The sequence below is a fragment of the Lottia gigantea genome (genome assembly GCF_000327385.1).
Source record: "Lottia gigantea unplaced genomic scaffold LOTGIsca_62, whole genome shotgun sequence".
Taxonomy (NCBI): Eukaryota; Metazoa; Mollusca; class Gastropoda; family Lottiidae; genus Lottia; species Lottia gigantea.
Genome location: NW_008710115.1, coordinates 1708857 through 1734475, shown reverse-complemented (window position 1 = coordinate 1734475; position 25619 = coordinate 1708857). Strand labels below are relative to the sequence as shown.

The 25619-nt window shown below is 31.6% G+C and overlaps 5 protein-coding genes across 5 annotated transcripts; 2 read left to right on the top strand and 3 right to left on the bottom strand.

The window, feature by feature from the left end:
* Positions 1-1683: 1683 nt before the first annotated feature.
* Positions 1684-3016, bottom strand: LOTGIDRAFT_220505 (hypothetical protein). The gene is made up of 3 exons (XM_009064441.1): positions 2937-3016; positions 2302-2567; positions 1684-2022 (listed from the first exon to the last, which is right to left on the bottom strand). The coding sequence occupies exons 2-3, from the start codon at positions 2552-2554 to the stop codon at positions 1907-1909; spliced, it is 369 nt and encodes a 122-aa protein (XP_009062689.1). The 5' UTR covers positions 2555-2567; positions 2937-3016; the 3' UTR covers positions 1684-1906.
* Positions 3017-3240: 224 nt separating this feature from the next.
* Positions 3241-9051, top strand: LOTGIDRAFT_207066 (hypothetical protein; the record flags this gene model as incomplete). Its single annotated transcript, XM_009064440.1, has 13 exons — positions 3241-3282; positions 3765-3845; positions 4044-4169; positions 4295-4402; positions 4516-4578; positions 4765-4811; positions 4998-5088; positions 5208-5280; positions 5604-5813; positions 6125-6231; positions 6747-6892; positions 8568-8649; positions 8857-9051. The coding sequence occupies 13 exons, from the start codon at positions 3241-3243 to the stop codon at positions 8965-8967; spliced, it is 1287 nt and encodes a 428-aa protein (XP_009062688.1). The 3' UTR covers positions 8968-9051.
* A 6432-nt stretch (positions 9052-15483) lies between these two features.
* LOTGIDRAFT_128713 (hypothetical protein) lies at positions 15484-15666 on the bottom strand (the record flags this gene model as incomplete). Its single annotated transcript, XM_009064439.1, has 1 exon — positions 15484-15666. The coding sequence occupies one exon, from the start codon at positions 15664-15666 to the stop codon at positions 15484-15486; it is 183 nt and encodes a 60-aa protein (XP_009062687.1).
* Positions 15667-17220: 1554 nt separating this feature from the next.
* On the bottom strand, positions 17221-19742 carry LOTGIDRAFT_166983 (hypothetical protein; the record flags this gene model as incomplete). Its single annotated transcript, XM_009064438.1, has 2 exons — positions 17221-17450; positions 17777-19742. 2 exons carry the CDS (start codon positions 19740-19742, stop codon positions 17221-17223), a joined length of 2196 nt encoding a protein of 731 aa, XP_009062686.1.
* A 491-nt stretch (positions 19743-20233) lies between these two features.
* Positions 20234-25309, top strand: LOTGIDRAFT_166982 (hypothetical protein; the record flags this gene model as incomplete). The annotated part of the gene is made up of 4 exons (XM_009064437.1): positions 20234-20265; positions 21244-21316; positions 22822-22858; positions 23919-25309. 4 exons carry the CDS (start codon positions 20234-20236, stop codon positions 25307-25309), a joined length of 1533 nt encoding a protein of 510 aa, XP_009062685.1.
* Between the last annotated feature and the right edge of the window lie 310 nt (positions 25310-25619).

The window sequence follows — 25619 nt, the reverse complement described above, 5'->3', positions numbered from 1 at the left end:
AAGTAGAAACCAAAACAGTAGTCCAATCTAAATCTGATACTTCTGATACAGCATCAGATACAAGAGGTGAAAATTCATCAAGAAGTCGTGATACTCTGGTAGAATTCAGCATTCAAAATCTAACCAAGGATAGGTAGGTATTGCTGTAAAATAGTATAATTATAAAATATCTGTCGTATTCTCATAGTTATCAGGAATGATATTAAATTGAGTTTTTGTAACTACCTATAGTTCTATATAGTTTCAGTAGTAAATAATTGTTACCAAACAGAAATGATTCTGATTTCACTTTTATCATCTTGGTGCATGCTGGGTTAGTTTTTTCAAACATTTTGAAACTGAAAATTCTCTGAGTATGTTTAACTTTACTGAGTTCCAAGATTTCATTATGATTCAGTATGTTTAGCCTGTCCATAACTTAATGAAGATTATTTTGTACCTATTTAATTATTTCAGATCAAATGATAGTGATGATGCTTCAGTAGTATAACAGCTATTCCAACTATAAACTCTCATTACCTGTGATATCATGTAATCTGTTAAATATCAAAATACGCATTATGCATTTTCTGTCGTCTTACAGTTGGTATCACTGTGTGATCAATATATTCATTGAGTACATTTGTAAGCTTTTTATTCTCCAGTTTTTATATATATTTATCTGGAAGTCTATTATAACATTAGTTTATGATAATGCGAATTTAATTACATGTATGTATAGTTGAAAGATGCAAGAGCCATTATTTATTTTCTATGTTTTATTTTTCAATTTTGTTATGTTTTACTCACAGAATGTGCTAAATTTGCTATTTATTGTGTGATATGATGTAAAAAGGCTGAGATACAGCTACTGAGTAAGATTGCTTATGATCCAAATGTATTAAATTTTCTTGTCCTATGTCACTTGATCTGTATCCACTTCAAATTAAAGTGAGGCTCTTGTCAAGAGTTTCATTGATCGGCTTCGGGCACACAAGGAGACAGAAAATCTTTAAGTTGGTCGTTTTCTTCATGTTGATAATAATGTGATGATCATGCTGTTGAAGTGAAAATGAATTGGATGACACTATGTGAAGTCTTTTCTCAGCACGTGTATAATCAAATGAAGAAAACAATGGCTAATGGGAGAAAATTTGTGTTTACGACAAGATCTCAATTATATTCTTAGCGAGATCATACAGAAAAATTTTCAAAGAGTAACCTTTTTTTATTTTCATGTGAAAAATCCTACCTAATGCTTGTGTTGAAAAAGTTGATGAAAATAGTTAAATGTACAGTTGTGGAACTTAAATGTGACTCAAGTTTGCCTACCATTGTGCTAATAAAAAAAAATGTAAATATAGAAATTTGGTAAATAAATTTTGTTTGAAGTTGTTTTACTCTGGCTTTCGTTATTCTGTGTTAGTATGAAAAAAAAAACATGTATGCATAATGACCTGTGATTGACCTTTCTAAGGCATAGGTTGATTAGTTTTAGTCCATGGGTACCGACTTCTCAACCCTTGGTTTGATTCTATCAGTATATTTTAATTCAGTTTCCCTTTGAAATGCTAGATGAACAGACTGACATGGAAACACTTGTGTCTTTCAGATGAAATGAAAAACAAAAGCATGGCATGCTACTGACAATGCACGCTGATAATGGATCTGAAAATATTATTCTTATCACACATTGAATTATCTCTTTTTGTTAGCTTTAATAAATGATAATGCAAATACATAACATTATTATATTTTATATCTTTATTTTATCTGTAATTCTTATGACTTACATATTACATAAATGTCCTCTTTCAATTGCCATTTTCATCAATATCGTACACTGAATAGAACTTACAAAACGTTTCTACTATAGTAAACCACAAGCAAGTTCTATGCCATCAATGTCAATAATTGATTTTATTATTCAACTGGCTGATTGCACATTATCTTCACCTTTCTCAGTTACATTTTCCAATTTTTTTCTATTTCTAAAGGCATCTAAATAATCTATTGGATGAACTGGCAAGAATCCAGATAAACCTGAAAAAATATTTAAGAAAACTTTGTAAGACATACTCATTAAAACTAAGATGACAAAGCTATTCAAGCATGAATATTGTACAGGACTTCTGTTTTAACAGTTTCATAAAAGTATTAACAGACGTCTGATTTTCATTCTAATAGTGATACAGAAGACTGAAATGGAGGATAACCAGCTCAAGTCCTCGCTCTGGTACCTTACATGACAGTTGAATCATAATATCAAATCAATTATGCACTAATATTTGAAATGTGTCCAAGAGTATGGAAAATAGTTACCCAATAGTCTTTCAAGTGGTTGGGAAAGTAGAGCACCTTCACCCATCCAATATCGTACTCTTTTTAAATTAACAGCTAGTATTTTTTCATTATTCAGATTGGGTAAAGGCTCATAGAAGCCTAAAACTTCTGTTGGTCTTCCTTGTCTTGGATTGTCTTTAGGGGTTACAACAATTTCATAAAATGGTCTATTAGTACAACCTTGTACCCTCATTCGTATCAGCTTAAAGGCTCGATATTTAAATCGTGGCATCTTGAATCCTTAACTATAATAAATATACATTAAGATACGGTAATTTCATTAAATTACTACTGGTATTCATTTTTACTACTCTCTATTTTTTTAATTAGACATTTCTTGAGAGAATGGCATTTATACTATGCCTTGTTCCAATATGTCTGAAGATATTATGATATTTATAGTAAGCCTCAAAGTAGAAGAATTTATATCATAGCCAGGGAGGCTATAAGTATAAACTGATAATTGACTGGCTAATAAGTGACTTTGTTGTTGGACATGTATCACAACGAAGTGTGCCCCTTGTACTAGAACTAGTAGACCTAGTTTAGTGAAGCATAGGGTATCATTGCAAACTTATAGTTGATAAATAAGGGTTGTAAGAATCTGTTCTCACCATTCAAAAGGTTAATTGAATCAAATTAGAAAGTGCAAAACAGACTTGGGAGCAGCAACATGTGAATGTAAACAGTATCGTTCACATTTAATCAATTTAAAAATCGAAACGAATAATTCACAATCATACTTTTAATCTAAAACAACATTTTGCCTCTTGATTATGATCCATTCAATGCATATACTTCAAAGTGATCAATATTGATTCCCGTGGAAAATAAATTGTGCAATTTATACCTTGTATTTTTACAATATTTCGTTTTGCGCTAGTGACTCCATTGACGAATTTGTACAATTCCTCAAATATGGCGACATTGGAAGCAACACCGATTTGGGAAGATGGAGAAGTTAGTATTTCCCTTATTCATCTTATGGATAAATAATACTTTTGGGAGAATAAATGAAGCCTTAGCAATATCCGAATCATTATCTCCAAAGACAGTTTTCCAGAAACACTTCTCCATCATCGATATAGATTTTTATCAGATGCCTGTGCGCGTTTGTCTCTATTTTGCTGCATCACGGTTCAGTTTCATGCATTTCATTCAATTTCAAATAGACTATCTGTCATTCACTGTACTTCATCTGGCTTATTATATAGGTTACAACAGATACCTTTTGTTTAAAGTTGAGTTATGAGGCCCAAATCTACTTTTGGTAGAAACTGACTCCAGACAGAAGAAAAAAAGTCGACGTGGTTGTTAAACTTTAGACTAGGAAAACATATAACTATGACTATGAGTGTGGCATAAATAGGCATAAGGTAACTTTGTCTGTCATTTGATACCTTTCTTTGCATTTAATTTACTTCACTGAATTCTTTTTTCAGGAGTCACTTGGAGAAGAAGTTCTTCGTATGTCAACGGATGAGATCGTCAGTAGAACTAGACTGCTTGATAATGAAATTAAGGTAACAGCACACTGTTATTTGAAATCTTCTGACTCTTTATGAAACTCTGACCACTAGTCTTTTTCAGGCAGAAAATCTTTTGATGCAATTCTGTTGAATCAGTTGCATGTGGTTCTGTTCATACTCTTTGTTACAACATTATAAAGGCTTTTGCAAACTGAAACTTTTTGATATATTTTAGGCCTATTTATTTTTCAGATAATGAAATCTGAGATCATGAGGATCTCCCATGAACTACAAGCACAGAAAGAAAAGATCAAAGAGAATAAAGAAAAGATTAAAGTGAATAAAACACTGCCATATCTTGTTTCAAATGTAATTGAGGTAAGCTTATCTATTCTTATTTGTTCAAGTTTTGTTTCAGATAATAGTTACTGTATTTTGCAACAAGCCTATAATTTGATTAATACGAGTATCTACCGGGTAGTAATGATTGGATTGATTTTTAGTTATTAGACATGGATCCCCAAGATCAAGAAGAAGAGGATGGAGCTAATGTTGACTTAGATGCTCAACGAAAAGGAAAATGTGCAGTTATCAAGACTTCTACTAGACAGGTTAGTTGAATATATGATAGAAATTAATATTATGTAGACAATGTAGAAATTAGAGTTAATTCTAAATGATGTATAGAAAAATACATGATAACAGATGTTTTTGTTCTTTTCAGACCTATTTCTTACCAGTGATTGGTTTAGTTGATGAAGAAAAATTAAAACCTGGAGATCTTGTTGTGAGTATTTCATTTATTTCCTTAATTTTAAAAATACTGTTTAAGTTAAAAAGGAATTTTTGAGGGTTGGTGAATACTGGAATCGGAATTTATAGCATATGTAATATTGCCTCATATAAAGATATAGAAATATCACCATATAGTTAAATTCTTCTATTGTTTATTATTATTACTGTTTGATTTCAGGGAGTCAACAAAGATTCATACCTAGTTTTAGAGACTTTGCCAGCAGAGTAAGTATTACTTATATAATTTGTCTTTAACTGAACTTACAGGTTGAAGGTATGAACTAGTTTTGGAATATGTGCAATTAGACTCTTACTTTTCATTATATTTATGATTACGGCTAGGGAAATTTGTATTTGGTGCCATTTTCAACTCCTAGACAAATATAGTCACTAATGAAATGTTGTTTTTAGATATGATTCGCGTGTAAAAGCTATGGAAGTTGATGAGAGACCTACAGAACAGTACAGTGATGTTGGAGGTCTAGATAAACAGATTCAAGAGGTTTGTTATTATTTTAATATTTTTTGTATTTTTTTTTATCAAAATTTATTCTGTGCATACTTTGTATCCTGTCATTTTTGCATATGTATATAATGTTAAGAATATCATCTCTATTTCAGTTAATTGAAGCTGTGGTTTTGCCTATGACACACAAAGAAAGATTTGAAGCTCTTGGAATTCAACCACCAAAAGGTAAAATAAATTTTTAAAATCACAAAATTGTATGCAGAGAAATACCTACACTAAAGATATGTTTTGAGCCATTCAACACATCACAGTTTTTTGCACAAGAATCAAGGGCTCTGCTGAATGCACTGCATTTGTGGAGAAAACAAAACATATTTACAGTGGAAAACAAATTTTTTTATTACATATACACTAAATGTTGAGTTGTTGAAATCGTTGAATTATTGCAGAGAAAAAATATATTGAATAAAGTGCTACACATTTAAATATGGCACTTAAGATTCAAATATCCAGAAATCTCTGACAATGATCATAATTGAATGTTTTAGGTGTATTATTATATGGACCACCTGGTACTGGTAAAACATTATTAGCCAGAGCTTGTGCTGCACAGACAAAATCAACCTTTCTTAAACTAGCTGGTCCACAGTTGGTACAAATGTTTATTGGAGATGGAGCTAAACTTGTTAGAGATGCTTTTGCTTTGGCTAAAGAGAAAGCTCCTGCTATTATCTTCATTGATGAATTGGATGCTATTGGTAAGATCTCATTTTTACTTGACAGAGAACATTTCTGTATTTCTTGTTGGTGGTGCTCTATTTTAGTTCTGAACAGGTTCTGCCTGTTCCTATAGTGGCCTCTATCGAAGGGCACAGAACCAGATTATGTCACATTCAAATTTTCCCTTCTATTCCTCTCGTGGCCATTCCTGAATCCTGAACGTGCAGAACTCAATAATCCAGCGGACGTCTTATGTGGTGTGAAAATCGAGTTACTTCCCTTGTAAGGTCAGATTGCAGAAGATATAAAAAAAATTACAGAAAATTGAATTATTTGCTTTTTCTTTCAGGAACCAAAAGATTTGACAGTGAAAAAGCTGGCGACAGAGAGGTTCAAAGGACTATGTTAGAGTTACTAAACCAAATGGATGGATTTCAACCTAATCAGATGGTTAAGGTAGGGGGCATTTAATAATTTAATAATACTACTTTAAGGGCTACTAAAAGCTTTAGGCTGGATCTGAATCAAGAAAGATCCTCAAAATTCATCAAAAGTAATATGTCATTTAGAGTCAAGTAGTAAAGGAACTTTTAAGAAATCTATATCAATTCTTAGGTAGATCATTTTTATAATCCCACATCTCTCTATGTGGATGTATATTTTCGGCACCCCTGTCCGTTCGTTTGTTTGATGGAATCAAATGAAATTCGGTGGGTGTATACATATTCTTAAAACGAAGATCAAGTTCGAATTTGAGCTATTTTCGAATATTAGAAGGAGAGTTATTGCCCTTGCCCCTAAATCTTTAATATTTACCATCTGCATGCCGTGGTGGGCGTATATGGCTGTGGTCCACTATCTTTATATAAAAGAGACTTCACCAATGCCAAAGGGATCCTATATGGATAAAAGTTTGAAGGAAACTCATTCAAATTACACTCCAAATGAGATAAGTTTTGAATTCATTCCAGGTTATTGCTGCTACAAACAGAGTAGACATTTTAGATCCTGCTTTATTAAGATCTGGTAGATTAGACAGGAAAATAGAATTCCCACATCCTAATGAGGAGGCTCGTGCCAGAATTCTACAAATTCATTCCAGAAAAATGAATGTTAGGTAAGTTAAATACAAATTGCATATATATGACTGATCTGAAGTCTGAAAGTATGCAGTTACAGCTAAATTTTACTTATAGTACAAGCATGTATAATGTGCACCCCTTCTCTTTGAGTGGAAATGTCTGTCACTATAGATAATGCTCTAATCCCTTTAAGTTTAAAAAAAAAATCATTGAATGTATAAAATCAGAAGATTTTGATATAATGAGAAAAAAATTCATGGCCTTTGTTAGACTTTTCATACTTGATACTGTTGTAACTTGTACAGGGTTTTAAATACATCAAGGCAAATGTTCTCTGAAAAAGATTTTTGGCAATATAAAAACATTGTGAAGCTTTTTCACCTTTTTACAATATATATAAAGAAACCTTTCTATAATAGGGTAAAAATTAAAAATGAACCCCTGCCTCTTAAGAGCAAGAGCATGACTTTGAGTGATCATGATAACAAAGACCTTAAGTCATTTTTAATGCTCTAATAATTTTTATATGTTCTGAATAACAATCTGGTTATTATACTATCTATTATTAATGACAGAGATGACCAGAGACAGATTAAATATTTGATCATGTATTGAATCTAGTTTTTTTGGCACTATAATTTTTTTAGTGTTATTTTAAGTACTGTACCCAGTTTTCATCTTAATAAGTTGGCTATTGGCATTTTAAATATATTTCTCATTACATCTTGAATTTTATATTAACATATAACATTACAAATAGGAAACCTTTTTATACGCCCACACGTAAGATGGGCGTATATTGTAATCACCCCGTCGGACCGTCCGTCCGTTCACATTTGGCTCGTGCTCACTCTACAGGCTACAGTTCTTTATGGATTCTTTTGATTTTTATTGTGTGTCAATGTCATTATGAAGATGATCCCTATTGATTTTCGTGATGATCGGATAATTTTTCACCGAAATATCGTGTCTGACTTGACATTTTTCTCTATTAGCTATATTGTGCAACTCGTGCTCACTCTACAGGCTACAATTTTTTACAGATTCTTTTGATTTTTGTTTTGTATGTCAATGTTGTTATGAAGATGATCCCTATTGATTTTCGTGATGATCGGATAATTTTTCACCGAAATATCGTGTCTGACTTGACGTTTTACTCTATTAGCTATATTGTGCAACTCGTGCTCACTCTACAGGCTACAATTCTTTACAGATTCTTTTGATTTTTATTTTTTATGTCTATGTCGTTATGAAGATGATCCCTATTGATTTTCATGATGATCTATCGATTTTCATGATGATCGGATAATTTTTCACCGAAATATCGTGTCTGACCTGACGTTTTACTCTATTAGCTATATTGTGCAACTCGTGCTCACTCTACAGGCTACAATTGTTTACAGATTCTTTTGATTTTTATTTTGTATGTCAATGTCATTATGAAGATGATCCCTATCGATTTTCACCGAAATATCGTGTCTGACTTGACGTTTCACTCTATTAGCTATATTGTGCAACCCTCTAGTCACTAAAGACTGTTTAATCATTTCTGACAGCTGCCATTTTACCCATTGCAAGCTATCTTTTGTTTAATGAAAGATTTTAAATTGATTTCTGGAAAACAACCCCTCTAAATCAGCATTTTTAGTGATACTAATTACTTTAATTACACTAGCAGTTGTTATTGTCATACTATAATTATATTTACAGTAAAGATGTTAATTATGAAGAATTAGCTAGATGTACTGATGATTTTAATGGTGCTCAGTTGAAGGCTGTTTGTGTTGAAGCTGTAAGTAAAGTTGATATTGATGCTGGTTATTGGCGATTGCTCTACATGATTTGAACCTCAAAAAGTGGGGGTTTACTATGGATCTTAGATCTCCAGATGGATTTCATGCTAAATAGTGATTAAAATTCCATCCAGGTATTTCTTACATATGTCAGAAAAGGTCTTTACAGAGATAAGTGAAGAATGATGTTTTATGTATATTTTCAGGGTATGATAGCTTTACGTAGAGAAGCTGCAGAGTTAAGTCATGAAGATTATATGGATGCTATAATAGAAGTACAGGCTAAGAAGAAAACGAACCTGCAATATTATGCTTAAATTGTCTGTAACAGACAAAAATGATATATTATGTATTCTTTATGTTAGTCCATTAAGATGGGAGATCAATAAATGTTGAAATTCAGAGATTGTTTTTTCTACAAAGTTCCATTATTATGCCTCTAGACATCCAGAGGCAAGTATGAATAAATCATACGAACAAAACAATAACTGGCTCTATGCAGAAATATGTCAAGTTGACAAACCAATTGACATCAGTTGCTCCAGTTGAATCGTCAAGTGAATTTTACACTAAACTTGAAAAGACTGAATTGGCAGCTTTGCCACAATGGCAAATAGACTTTTCTTCTGAAACAATGGTAAACAGTTATTTTGTATTGAAACACTGACAAATAGCTTTTATTCACTTATAATGGTAAATAATTTTTGATATTGAAACAATGGCATACAATTATCACATGAACAAGATGCAATACCATTACAGTTTCTTTTAAAACATTTACAGTTTCTTCTGAACAAATTACAAACAGTTTAAACAGAATAATCTTCTTAAGAATTTTCCTAGTGATGAGTGTTTAATTTCACAAAATCTGACTCCAACCTCCTGCAATTTTAGGATAACTCCATGTCAGATTTTTAATAATTATAAAAAAAGGTATGGTCAGCTGAATTTGAACTGATGAGCATATATTTAGATGATTCATTATTTTTCATTAAAACAACAAACTTTCTATGAAAATACTGATTCAAGATCCTCAACCTTTAGTCATACACTTATTTCAAAAGGATTTTCAATTTGTAAAAAAAAACTTGAACCTAAAGAGGCAGTCTTACTGTTAGGTCTCACTGCCTCATCAATTATACCTCTATCAAAGAGGGAATACAAAGAACATGTTGAAAATGAAACAAGCAGAGAAGCAAAGAGACAGAAATTTGATTTTTAAAGAGGGAGATGACTAAAATTGTATGATTTTGACTTGATTTTTCGAAAATTTTCTTGGAGGAGGCCCAAACCCCCACCAATGGGAGGGCACACCCTCCCATTCTCTCCCCCCACAACTATGTTGTCGGTGTGACCCCTATGGGGTCATCGGAATTTTCCTCTTTTTTTATAATTCCTTGCTCACATCCCTGAAAAGGGGTTATTCTTGGGTGATAATAAACTAAGTTTCGTCAAAATCTGTCATGAATTTTGCCTTCTTGAGTATTTTTGATCGATTGTTGACATTATAATGGGGAGTATAAAAAATAATACATGGATATTTTAATACATATTAAAGACACAGTCATCTAAATATTTTATAATCTTTTATCTGTATCACCTTTCAGAGAATAAAATTAATTTTTCAGCAAATGAACTATAAATGAACCAGTACAATAACATTTTTATGAGCAAAATCGATATTTAGATAACTATAAAATATGTTAATGGTAAAAATAACACAAAGTAAACTCAATAGAAAATAGCACATTCATGGACGGATTGAAAAGATGCTTTGATCCAGTTTGTGTATCTTCATTTTACACTGTGTCTCTTTCTTTAAGAATTATAGTAATGATGAAACTCCTCTCAATATATCTGAAAAAGAAACAACTATTGATTTAATAAAGAGAATACAGATATTGAAATTAGAATTAGATTTGCCACTATGTATGGTCAGCTGCCTTTCCAAAAGCAATCTGATTGAAGTGCTGATGTGATTGTTTGATACAAGATTTTGTGTGGGTGACTTCACGTGACTTTTAATGTACCACAAAAGAACTTTATTTACCACAATTTGAAATTGAATTTCCCAAATCATAGCAACCCAGTTGAACGATCAAACAATGTACATGTTTATGACCACCACATGCTGATAGTCCACAATCTAATTTATAGAAACCCAGGAATTATATTACAATTAATTACTTTCACAGGAACAGGTCACATCATTGTTATAACCTAAAAGACTAAGGTTTTTTAATTTATTGCTAATAAATGTATCATGAAAATAGTATGCATTTAGCAATAAATATCATAATTAATATTATGGATATCTTTTGTTTCATGCAAAATGGAACTTTTTCAATCCCGATTCAAACCAGATTATATAACTATGCTTATAATATATAATAATATTTAGTATTAAGTTACAACCTATATTGAAGCATAAAGCAAATTGATTAGCAAACCAATTCACAAACTTCATTCTACTTCTTAAGAGAATAGTTTTCAATAACAAAATTCAAAACTGAATAAAAGCACAAAATATATTTTAGATTGAATAACAAATCAATTACCATATCAAACCATAAAACATTCATATTGAATAACAAATCAATTACTAAATCGAACCATAAAACATATTCAGATTGAATAACAAATCAATTACTAAATCGAACCACAAAACATATTCAGATTGAATAACAAATCAATGACTACATCAAACCACAAAACATTCAGATTGAATAACAAATCAATTACTACATCAAACCATAAAACATTCAGACTGAATAACAAATCAATGACTACATCAAACCATAAAACATATTCAGACTGAATAACAAATCAATGACTACATCAAACCATAAAACATTCAGATTGAATAACAAATCAATTACTACATCAAACCATAAAACATTCAGATTGAATAACAAATCAATGACTATATCAAACCATAAAACATATTCAGACTGAATAACAAATCAATGACTACATCAAACCATAAAACATTCAGATTGAATAACAAATCAATTACTAAATCTAACCACAAAACATATTCAGACTGAATAACAAATCAATTACTAAATCGAACCACAAAACATATTCAGATTGAATAACAAATCAATGACTACATCAAACCACAAAACATTCAGATTGAATAACAAATCAATTACTATATCAAACCATAAAACATATTCAGACTGAATAACAAATCAATGACTACATCAAACCATAAAACATTCAGATTGAATAACAAATCAATTACTAAATCGAACCACAAAACATATTCAGACTGAATAACAAATCAATGACTACATCAAACCATAAAACATTCAGATTGAATAACAAATCAATTACTACATCAAACCATAAAACATTCAGATTGAATAACAAATCAATTACTAAATCGAACCACAAAACATATTCAGACTGAATAACAAATCAATGACTACATCAAACCATAAAACATTCAGATTGAATAACAAATCAATTACTAAATCAAACCACAAAACATATTCAGACTGAATAACAAATCAATGATTACATCAAACCATAAAACATTCAGGCTGAATAACAAATCAATGACTACATCAAACCATAAAACATTCAGATTGAATAACAAATCAATTACTAAATCAAACCACAAAACATATTCAGACTGAATAACAAATCAATGACTACATCAAACCATAAAACATATTCAGATTGAATAATCAGTTGAACCTGCACAAAAACCATGATGGTACGAAGATGGTAAAACTTTTTACAAAACAAATTGGGTCTGTGAACCAGTGAGTGATAAAGTGATACTACGTCGTAGAATTAACATAAAATTTAAGAATTTTAAACTTGGCGAATAAGAGCCAGTAGATATACCTGGTGTCATAAATAACATGACAGGATCCTTATATATAACAAAACACAAGACAATATTATGGAATATAACACACTTCTTTATTGTTATATGTGCTTCTCGCTTCAATAAGTCGTTCAAATCTTATAGGATCCTTATATAATCCAATAAATTCAAAAAACTTAATAATTGTCCATAATATCAAGATTAAATGTTTTCAATAGTTACCAAGTTTTATGAATTTTCCAATTTTACAGGGATTCTGTTGTAACTTTATGACACCAGGTAAGCTAACTGATGAATATACTATACTCATATTGACCATTTCAAAACTTTAATTTTATGATCATTCTAAGACGTAGTATTATTTGAATAAGCAAAATATTACAAAATGAACAAACTAAAAAAATTGACAGTTTTACTGTCAAAGGCTGCCATTTTCTACAAAACAAGTAATTTGACCCCATACAGTTTCACATATGTGAATGTCTTATCTAATGATATCTATTGTACAAGAAACAATTGACCCATTCTCAAAACTAGCAAGATTATATAACACTTTAATCAGCTGCTTTTCAACATGACTTATTTAACAAATGACCCAACTGTGGCATTATTTACAACATAATAAGCTCTGGCCAGGACACACATATCCATTATTTAGTTCATCAGGATTAAGTTACTCTATTAATAGTTCCAGCATACTTCTCAACTTCTGAGAAATGATTAAAGTTTTTTACCTCCATAGCATGACAATCTAAAACCAACATATTCTGCATTGAACAAAAATGGGAAGCAATTTGTATGGACATTAACATCAATATCTGCATAAATGTATAAGCACAGCATTTTGAGTAGCACCATTTAAAGTTATATAATTTCCAATATATGTCTGTATGTCATATAACTTGCATTGAATGTCAGATAATTTCCATTGAATGTCAGATAATTTCCATTGAATGTCAGATAATTTTCATTGAATGTCATATATTTTCCGTTGAATGTCATATATTTTCCATTGAATGTCATATAATTTCCATTGAATGTATTTTCCATTGAATGTTAAATAATTTCCATTGAATGTTATATAATTTCCATTGAATGTCATTAAATTTCCATATATTTTTCATTGAATGTCATATAATTTCCATATATTTTCCATTGAATGTTATATAATTTCCATTGAATGTCATTTAATTTCCATATATTGTCCATATATTTTCCATTGAATGTCATATAATTTCCATATATTTTCCATTGAATGTCATATAATTTCCATATATTTCCATTGAATGTTATATAATTTCCACTGAATGTTATATAATTTCCATTGAATGTCATTAAATTTCCATATATTTTCCATTGAATGTCATATAATTTCCATATATTTTCCATTGAATGTCATATAATTTCCATATAATTTCCATTGAATGTCATATAATTTCCATATATTTTCCATTGAATGTTATATAACTTCCATTGAATGTCATTAAATTTCCATATATTTTCCATTGAATGTCAGATAATTTCCATATATTTTCCATTGAACATCATATAATTTCCATATATTTTCCATTGAATGTCATTTAATTTCCATATATTTTCCATTGAATGTCATATAATTTCCATATATTTTCCATTGAAAGTTATATAACTTCCATTGAATGTCATTAAATTTTCATATATTTTCCATTGAATGTTATATATTTTCCATTGAATGTTATATAATTTCCATTGCATGTCATATAATTTCCATATATTTTCCATTGAATGTTTTAAAACTTCCATTGAATGTCATTAAATTTCCATATATTTTCCATTGAATGTCATATAATTTCCATATATTTTCCATTGAATGTTATATAATTTCCATTGAATGTCATATATTTTCCATTGAATGTTATATAATTTCCATTGAATGTCATTAAATTTCCATATATTTTCCATTGAATGTCATATAATTTCCATATATTTTCCATTGAATGTTATATAATTTCCATTGAATGTTATATAATTTCCATTGAATGTCATATAATTTCCATATATTTTCCATTGAATGTCATATAATTTCCATATATTTTCCATTGAATGTCATATAATTTCCATACATTTTCCATTGAATGTCATATAATTTCCATATATTTCCATTGAAGGTTATATATTTTCCATTGAATGTTATATAATTTCCATTGAATGTCATTTAATTTCCATATATTTTCCATTGAATGTCATATATTTTCCATTGAATGTGATATAATTTCCATTAAATGTCATATAATTTCCATTAAATGTCATATATTTTCCATTGAATGTATTTTCCATTGAATGTCATATAATTTCCATTGAATGTCATATATTTTCCATTGAATGTCATATAATTTCCATTGAATGTATTTTCCATTGATGTCAAATATTTTCCATTGAATGTTATATAATTTCCATTGAATGTTATATAATTCCCATTGAATGTCATTAAATTTCCATATATTTTCCATTGAATGTTATATAATTTCCATTGAATGTTATATAATTTCCATTGAATGTCATTAAATTTCCATATATTTTCCATTGAATGTTATATAATTCCCATTGAATGTCATTAAATTTCCATATATTTTCCATTGAATGTTATAGAATTTCCATTGAATGTTATAGAATTTCCATTGAATGTCATATAATTTCCATATAACTTCCATTGAATGTCATATAATTTCCATTGAATGTTATATAATTTCCATTGAATGTCATTAAATTTCCATATATTTTCCATTGAATGTCATATAATTTCCATATATTTTCCATTGAATGTCATATAATTTCCATATATTTTCCATTGAATGTCATATAATTTCCATTGAATGTCATATAATTTCCATTGAATGTTATATAATTTCCATTGAATGTTATAGAATTTCCATTGAATGTCATATAATTTCCATATATTTTCCATTGAATGTCATATAATTTCCATTGAATGTTATATAATTTCCATTGAATGTCATATAATTTCCATATATTTTCCATTGAATGTCATATAATTTCCATTGAATGTCATATAATTTCCATTGAATGTTATATAATTTCCATTGAATGTTATAGAATTTCCATTGAATGTCATATAATTTCCATTGAATGTCATATAATTTCCATTGAATGTTATATAATTTCCATTGAATGTCATATAATTTCCATATATTTTCCATTGAATGTCATATAATTTCCATTGAATGTCATATAATTTCCATTGAATGTTATATAATTTCCATTGAATGTTATAGAATTTCCATTGAATGTCATATAATTACTTTGTGACCTATACCGTAAGACTTTGTTATCAACATTGACAATTACTGATGTTTTTAAAAATAATAGAGATGAAACATAAACCAGTGCTTGATAATATAGATAATGTCACTTGAACTTGAAATTTATGGCCTCAGATAAAACCATTTTAACCATTCGTTATTTTTTGACTGCTTGTAAGAGCCAGAGAAAACCTCATGTAAAAAGTGCAACAGAAATTGTATTAAAGGGATTTAAAATGTTAAGGTTTCTGGCCTTAGTGAACACATCAAAAAGGAATTAAGGAAAGCAATAAAAGTCGAAGTTTATCTTTGCACACAGATGAAAATGGCAACTGAATAGAAATTCAACTTCAAGTTAAACATTGTCCAATTGAAAGGCAATTTTGCCACCATTTAATAGTTCTCAAGTAAAAGAATATTTTGAGTTTAAGTGTGAGGTTGTGACGTTTTAAAGTCGCTTAGTAGACTAGTCATCTAAATCATCTGCCGCGTATCTGCCGCGTATTTTCTTAGTTTGAGTGTTTGAAAGTCCAAACTATAGTACCAGGTTCCTATAAAGATTTCTGTCTTCGGTCTGGACCAGGTCAATATAAAAAGTAAAAATTTAGATTACAGTAAATCAAATGACTGTTCTTAAATGTAGTTGGAATGTAATTTGAGACCATTCTCGACACAATTATCTGTTGAACTCTTTTTGAAGAAGTTGAGCATGCACAGTAAATCATTCTGAGAAGATTAGCGTTTACACAACAATTTATATAGTCAGTTGTCAGAACCTGGAAGAGGTGGGCCAGAATTGGAACAGTTGTAAGAACGTTCACATAACACAAATTCTTGCATTCCATTCTGTTTGACGACAGAAAAATTTTGTAATATAAAAGGGGTTTATTGAATTTAAAGGCCAAGTAGGGTCACATATTAATTGACACAAGAGCACATGATAACCAAAATGAAATGTTCACAAATTTATCTCTGAAACTGATAAAGTTTGATGATAAGTTGACTGAGAGACTGATGAGTTATGTTATGATAAACTTAACAAGTTGTCAAATTATGTTATCACAATAAGATTTATTGTTATCTGATATAACCTAGTTTAATGAAAGTTCTGAAATACTTAAAATGTCAAATCTCGCAGTCTTTTTTGTTTATCCAGACTGTACTGAAAAATTGGGTACTGTATAATTGGTTAAAACTCTTAATTATATGTAATAAGAACATAATGATATGATTAAGAATACATGATAATTCAATAGAAACACCAATTAATCAAATAGTTTGCTTAATTTGACACTAAAAATAAGGAAACCCATCTTTACTCATATTCATGATTAAAATGACCATGATGATGATAAATAGTCCAAACAGGCAACGAAACTAGTCTCAATGAAAAGTAAATAAAACCAATAGTCTTAATGGGGGAAAAAATACTACAAATTGAAATTAGCTCCAGTGGGAATGAGCCCAAATGGCAAGACGCCATTGATCAGTTGAGAAAAGCAACAAATACCTTCATAGGACTGTAATTTTTCATCTTTAAATTGTAGCTTTTCTGTGAGTTTCTGGTTTTCTTCTTGTAAACTTCTACACTCTTCTAATAAAGAGGAAAATGCACTATGGATAACTTCTTGAGCCATACCCGATAATTTATCTAATTCATCTAAAATAGATAAAATATGAGTTACATTAGTTCATTATACTAAGCAAGCTATTCAAATCCTAGTGGAAATTGCCAAAAACAAAATTTTGGAGAAGAATTTATATAGCCTTTTATAACACAATTCTACATGAAGCAAACATTGGACCTTCTCAGGTTTCTTATGTTTTCAGAAATGATGGACCTTTTGAGAAGGTGTAATGTTTGCTTCATGTAGAATTGTGACAGACAGTTAAATTGATTTTACAGTTCTCCTTTGATATTTGATGGAGAAATTACTATAAAAGAACATTTAGGTACGGTATAAAATAAATCTAAACATAACTCACTCTTTAATGTGACACTAGTTAAAGCTGATGTTTGCTTCTCATTTTCTTCGTTTATTTGATTGTTCACTACATTTGTTGTGTTATCCAGGATTAAGTCTGATTTATACAATATGTCCTGAGCACTAATATGTTTGTCTGTTATTTCATTCACAGTATTTTCATTGTCAGTAAACTCTTTAGCACTTATTGATTCACAGTAAATTTCTGGATCCACCTCAAATGCTACAAATTTCATATTTGATGTCACAGCGAAAGAAAAATGACTCCTTGAATATTTCCAGCTCAATAGTTTTTCTTCAGATTCTGTACACATAGCGTAAGCCTGAATTGGTTTAATATCTGTTAACAAAGGTTTATTTTGCTTTAAAAATGGTCTAATATCATTTAATAAATAGTATTTGTTGTTGTCACGAAGAAGGTACCGAACATGAAACACATCGTTGTAAATTACACAACCAACTACAGGGTCTGGCGCTAAAGGTGTCAGACGATCTTGACAATTGTTTCTCACATGTTCATCGACAAATTCATTTGTAGAATCACATTCTCTACTCGGCGAAATCATTCTAATTTTTTTTTCAAGATTTTCATATTCAACATCCCCATCATTAAAGCAACGTTTTAATGACGCAGGTTTCAATTCTCTAACTGGTGAATCAAAGTCTTTGCATCTTAGTTTTAATGATTCGTCATCATCATCTTTACCATAACAAACTGTTGCATCACTATCACTGATAGGCGATAAAGGAGTTTCACATTTATCATCAGATGTAAACGAGGGTTCAGCAGACACTACTGTTTTTGATTGAGATATATCTGGTAGAAGAGTAGAATCTGGTGATGCGATTCTATGTTTAGGTGATACAGAATTCAATGTTTCTGAACACTGGCTGGGTTTATATTTTTCTTTAGGTTTACGAAACACATCACTATTTTCTGATTGTTTGTGAAGTCTGTACATTTTCTTCAGATCTCTCAATGGAGCTTCTTGACGTCTAACTTCCTGTTGTGAAACTTTCTTTACTGAAATTTTCTCATCTATAGACAGATTTTCAGTGTTTGGACAGATTTTTACTAATGGTGGTGGTTCCTTCAAATATGATAATACTTTTGTCAAATCAGGAGGATTTTTTTCAGTTTCACCCATGTTTTGTAACACTGGCATTGATGGAGATGTCCTGGAAGTAGTATATCCTGAATTTTTAGTGGAATATGACTGAACACTTTGTTGTGGTGGAAGAACTTGTTGTGTTTCTGTTGGACGATGCCAAGAGGACATCGAGGCATTGCTTGCAGAGTCCACAGACAGAGATGGCCTGACTGTATACTGATTGAACTGAACATTAGTACCGGTACTTAATTGCTGAGGACAGACTGAATTAGACACATTAGTCTGTGTATTTGGTTTAGTATTTGTCCATGTTGAAAATCTTTGATCCATTACAGTGGAATGTTGGCTATATGTGGCCGGTGGATACTGAAATTGTGAAGATGAAGAATGCTGATTATCAGAGTTGTTTTCCGTGATCTGTGGTTGCTGTTCCTGAGATTGATGTATAGGAAGAGAATAATGGTTGATAAGTGTTGGACGGATTCTATGATCAAGTGGAGGAGGTGTAATTCGTTGTTGCTGAAAGCTATGCTGTCTTTCAACACTTAGTTGGTACTGTTGTTTCTGCTGATAATGTCCTGATGGAATTGTTGCTGTACCAGTATCTTGAGATATATTATATAAAGATTGAGCTGCAGTGTGATATTCATTTTGTTGACTCAACTGTTGCTGTTGGTGCCGGTTCCAATGTTGATGTGCTGTAAACTTTGAAACTTGTGACTGGTTGTATGAAACATTACTGAACTGTGCATTATGATTGTAATTATGCTGCTGTTTTTGTGGGTAATGTTTTGAATAATATTGAGGTTGGTGAAGCATGTTCTGGGTAATTTGGTTATTATGCTGTTGATACATTTTCTTATTCTTTCAAAACATCACTATACACCTGAAGTATAAAGAACATCTGTTATGAAAGATCAAGATCAAAATCAAAAGTATATAAATTTTTCCCCATAAATGTGTGCTTGGAGAAAGCAAATAATTCAAACTATTGTTCCAAAACGTTGTTGTGGGAGAACTCTCTCAGAGCACACTCTCCCTGGGAGATGAAGCATTTTAACCTCAAAAGTTGTAAAGAAAAAGTCTATCCCCTATTTGTACCCCCACTTTCAAGAGTCTGGTGGCGCCACCACTTAGAACAGGCCTTTTTCTTGTCATATGTGCTTTAAATATTTAACATTTGAACTGTCAGATAAGATAAGCCTATTATTAAAAGGGCAGTAGGCAAAATTTCATTACAAAAAAGTTGTAAACTATAAGCTTATATATGAAAAGATTTCTAAAATGTGCTATACCACTATGTATCTACTTAAACAACTTGTATTTAAAAAAGGGTAAAAAAAAAAATGGAGTGTAGCCAACTAGTTGTTAGTTTTAGGTAGGAGACTTTCAATTTGGCACTTTAGATCTGCTAACTTTAAATAAGTCTACATTGTAATCTAACAATTTTTCTACCAAAGGCCTGTCTCAAGTATAGTATTTTTTAAACATATTTCATTCTCATCATTAGAACAGATCTTTCGTAGAAACCTATACAGATTACGATGTAGACTAAAAAGATATCCGAAACAAAAAAGATACGAAATTCTAATTTAATTCTAATTAGATTGACTTTAATCAAACCTTTTCCTTATTAAACTTATTTGGACTATATAAACCTCTAACTTAGTTAATTAAAGAGTTAGATGCTAAGCGTTAAAGCAAACACCTGGGCGATTCTAGGGAGCACTGACTGAGCCATCAATTTATACTGTCTTACCTTTAAACTCCTTGTATTACTCCTAAGTGTTACTGATACTGAGTGATATATAATATTCACGTTGGGATAAGACCAAAGCTTACACAAAAAAGAAAAGAATTATTTGAATCTAATAAAAGAAATTATAACCACCTGCTCAGTGGTAGTACAACACCCATGGTACTTCAAGTATGTGCGATAATTTTCCATTCAAAATAATATAAGAAATGTTCAATGGATATTTGAACACGGTCATCGACATCAACAATGAGTGGCCACTGACTAGGCCTACTACTAATAAAGCCATGTCAAGAAGACGTTCAGTTCAACAAGTTATAATTTTGAGCTTACTTGCAATGGTCTTGATTATTTTCTTTAATTTCTCTTTTCTCTGATCACCAAATAAGAAATCCTTATCTTCTTTGTCATTATTCCTTTACTCTCTTAGGTCAAATTTTACTAAAATCCACACGGATTCTTTTCGCCTTCACACAATCAACCCAAATAATAGATAAAAATAGAACTGCGTCTGCCAAAAATAATAACAAGCGGTACAGGCTAATACAGCTCTATATTTCGTAGGAGTGTTAACTTGTACCGCCTTGAAATCATTTTCAGGATACGGGCCTTATCCCGCCCAGTAGCAGAGCCACCTCTAATTCTCACAAAATTTTTGCTACGTCAACTGACAGTAAGCGATTGGAAATTCATCTGAGAAGGTCGATAAGATTAGGATAGCAATATCCTATGGCTGCAATATATTGGATTCTTTATCTGGCTTTGTAGGTGGTCATTTGAATGTCCGATTTATCACAAGAATAATTCATTTGTAGGTTCATTCATTTTTATGTGGACGTATACTGTTGTCACCTATGAGTGTCCGTCGGTTCGTCCACAATTGCTCGTAAACACTCTAGAAGGCACAATTCTTGAATGATTTTGACGAAACTTGGTATGATTGTTTGTTATCACCCAAAGATGAACCCAATGGAAAATCAAAAAATCGAAAAATATTTAGTATGAATTATTGCCCTTGTTCTTGATATGCTCGTCAACACCATAGAAGGTGCAATTCTGAACGCATTTTAATGAAACTGGGGGTGAGTGTTTGCTCTCACCCAAGGATGAACCCTATTGAAAATCGAAAAATAATTAGTGTCATATGAGTTATCACCCTTGTTCTTGAAACGCGTTCAATTTTAACTTGTAAATACTCTAGTAGGTTCAATTATTGACAGATGTTGAGGAATTAACTTGGTGTAAATGTTTTGTTATCACGCAAGGATGAACTCTATCGATAATCAGAAAAATTGAAAAGTATTTAGTATGAGTTATTGCCCTTGTTCTTAAAAATGCGTTTAAAATTTTAGCACGTAAATACTCTAGAAGGCATAATTCTTGACGGATTTAGATGAAATTTGGTGTGAGTGTTAATCATTTTAAACACTATTGAAAATTAGAAAATCAAAAACTATTTAGTATGAGTTATTGCCCTTGTTCTTGAAAACGCGTTCAATGTTTGGCTCGTAAACGCTCTAGAAGGTTGAATTATTGACAGATTTTGACGAAACATATTGTAATATTGCTACATTAGTCCAGAAGTCAAATAGGGGCAATCACGGGTGGTAGCCTCTGTAAACTTCAACACCTTTAAATTAACATCTGCGTGGTGGTTATGTAAGTAAGTAGAAACAAAAGAAGACCTATCCATGTCGGCAGGGAAGGAGACCCTGAGAGATTAAGAAACTACAGAGGTATACAAAAGGACTCGTTTATGCTCGGTCGGGCATGGCTATTAGGGTTAAGCAACAACAAAGGTTATTTTTACGAAGAAATATTTCATATGTTGGCCATCTGGGGGGAGAGATAAATAGGAGTGTAGTTAGTGTTTGGGTCATTCATTCATTAGCTGGGGAGAAGATCGGATCGTTCTAATTTTCTAAGAGTCTTGGGTATACTTCTTGGATTATAACCTAGGTGAAAATTAAAGTTTTTTATTTAAAGTGATACTACGTTTTAGAATAAACATAAAATTGGCCAATAAGAGCATTCATCAGTAGATATGCCTGGTGTCATAAATAACATAACATTATATATTCCTAAAAAAACTTAATAAAAATGCAATTAACTATTGAAAACGCTTAATATTATGATTAAGCGTTTTTCAATAATTACTAAGTTTTATGAATTTTCCAGATTTTACAGGGATTCTGTTGTAACTTTATGACATCAGGTAAGACTATTCTTGAGAATTAAATTTTACGTTCATTCTAAGACGGAGTATCACTTTAAAATTACAGGAATAATTACCTCCCCCAGGTGAAAATAATTATCACCTGTGAAAATTAAAGTTTTTAATTGAAAATTAGAGGATTTATCACCTAATTAAAGTTTCTAATTCAAAATAAAAAGTGAAATATGTCGCATGTGAGCCACCGTAGACTATGAATGGCGTGATGGCGAAAATTTATGACGAATTATGAGATGGCCGATTTTCTTTTGATTCCGATTGGCGAGAGAATGGTGCGTGATTGACTTCTGTAACAGTCTGGTGGCAAAACACCACATTTTGATGAAGTATTAGCATGGTGTTAATAATATTCATTTGAAGAAACAGATGGAATTGTCATTAGAAATAGAACAATATAAATTAATAACCAACGTGCAACAACTTATTTAGACCAAGTACACCAAGAGTTCAATATACAGATACCATCATTAAATGTCGCCTTCATATCTTTTACATATTAGATGTCATCAATGTCCTTTGTTCTTGGTCATTGATTGTCCGGTAGTTTAAATTGATAACTAAGGTAATTCCATACTGGTTTTAATGAGATTATTAATTACTTCCTCGGATGAATATAAATATGAGTGGAAAATCGGGAATGGACAGTCCAGTTAATAGTCCGTTTATGTATTATCAAATCTTGACTCACTATATATATAAGGGGCGTAAATAAAGTCATTATATATACAAGACGGGAATTGGAACGCTAGAAGCGTTTTGGAGTACATACAATGTTTGATTGTTTTTTCTGCTTCAGATAGCCTTTCTGAACACATTTTCACCGGATGCCACTTTGGCAGCCTTGGGGAAATTTACTATGGACTAAATTCAAAAAGGCCACCATCCTCAATATTCAAAACATTATTTCTGTCATAACTTTGCATCAAGGGCATCATTGGACATAATTTTGGTGTCAAAATAAATGTTTTAAGGTTCAAGGAATTCATTGTTGATGGTTTTTATTTCCTGTGGGCAGGTTATTAACATTGTCTCTTATTACGAGCCCAAAAACATTTGCATACTACCAGTCTAACAACCTTCCCTGATACTAGTCCTCCAACATTGCATACTACCAGTCTAACAACCTTCCCTGATACTAGTCCTCCAACATTGCATACTACCAGTCTAACAACCTTCCCTGATATTAGTCCTCCAACATTGCATACTACCAGTCTAACAACCTTCCCTGATACTAGTCCTCCAACATTGCATACTACCAGTATAACAACCTTCCCCGATACTAGTCCTCCAACATTGCATACTACCAGTCTAACAACCTTTCCTGTTACTAGTCCTCCAACATTGCATACTACCAGTTTAACAACCTTCCCTGTTACTAGTCTTCAAACATTGCATACTACCAGTCTAACAACCTTCCATGATACTAGTCCTCCAACATTGCATACTACCAGTCTAACAACCTTCCCTGATACTAGTCCTCCAACATTGCATACTACCAGTCTAACAACCTTCTCTGATATTAGTCCTCAAACATTGCATACTACCAGTCTAACAACCTTCCCTGATACTAGTCCTCCAACATTGCATACTACCACTCTAACAACCTTCCCTGATATTAGTCCTCCAACATTGCATACTACCACTCTTACAACCTTCCCTGTTACTAGTCTTCCAACATTGCATACTACCAGTCTAACAACCTTCCCTGTTACTAGTCTTCCAACATTGCATACTACCAGTCTAACAACCTTCCCTGACATTAGTCCTCCAACATTGCATACTACCAGTCTAACAACCTTCCCTGATATTAGTACTCCAACATTGCATACTACCAGTCTAACAACCTTCCCTGATATTAGTACTCCAACATTGCATACTACCAGTCTAACAACCTTCCCTGTTACTAGTCTTCCAACATTGCATACTACCAGTCTAACAACCTTCCCTGTTACTAGTCTTCCAACATTGCATGCTACCAGTTTAACAACCTTCCCTGATATTAGACTTCCAACATTGCATACTACCAGTCTAACAACCTTTCCTGTTACTAGTCCTCCAGTATTGCATAGTACCAGTCTAACCTTCCCTGATACTAGTCCCCCAACATTGCATACTACCAGTCTAACAACCTTCCCTGATATTAGACCTCCAACATTGCATACTACTAGTCTAACAACCTTCCCTGATATTAGACCCCCAACATTGCATACTACCAGTCTAACAACCTTTCCTGTTACTAGTCCTCCAACATTGTATACTACCAGTCTAACAACCTTCCCTGATACTAGTCCTCCAACATTGCATACTGCCAGTCTAACAACCTTCCCTGATACTAGTCCTCCAACATTGCATACTACCAGTCTAACAACCTTCCCTGATATAAGTCCTCCAACATTGCATACTACCAGTCTAACAACATTATCCTACATTTAGTCCTCCAACATTGCATACTACCAGTCTAACAACCTTAACCAACATTGCATACTACCAGTCTAACAACCTTCCCTGACATTAGTCCTCCAACATTGCATACTACCAGTTTAACAACCTTCCCTGATACTGGTCCTCCAACATTGCATACTGCCAGTCTAACAACCTTCCCCGATATTAGTCTTCCAACATTGGATACTACCAGTCTAACAACCTTCCCTGATATTAGTCCTCCAACATTGCATACTGTCAGTCTAACAACCTTCCCTGATATTAGTCCTCCAATATTACATACTACCAGTCTAACAACCTT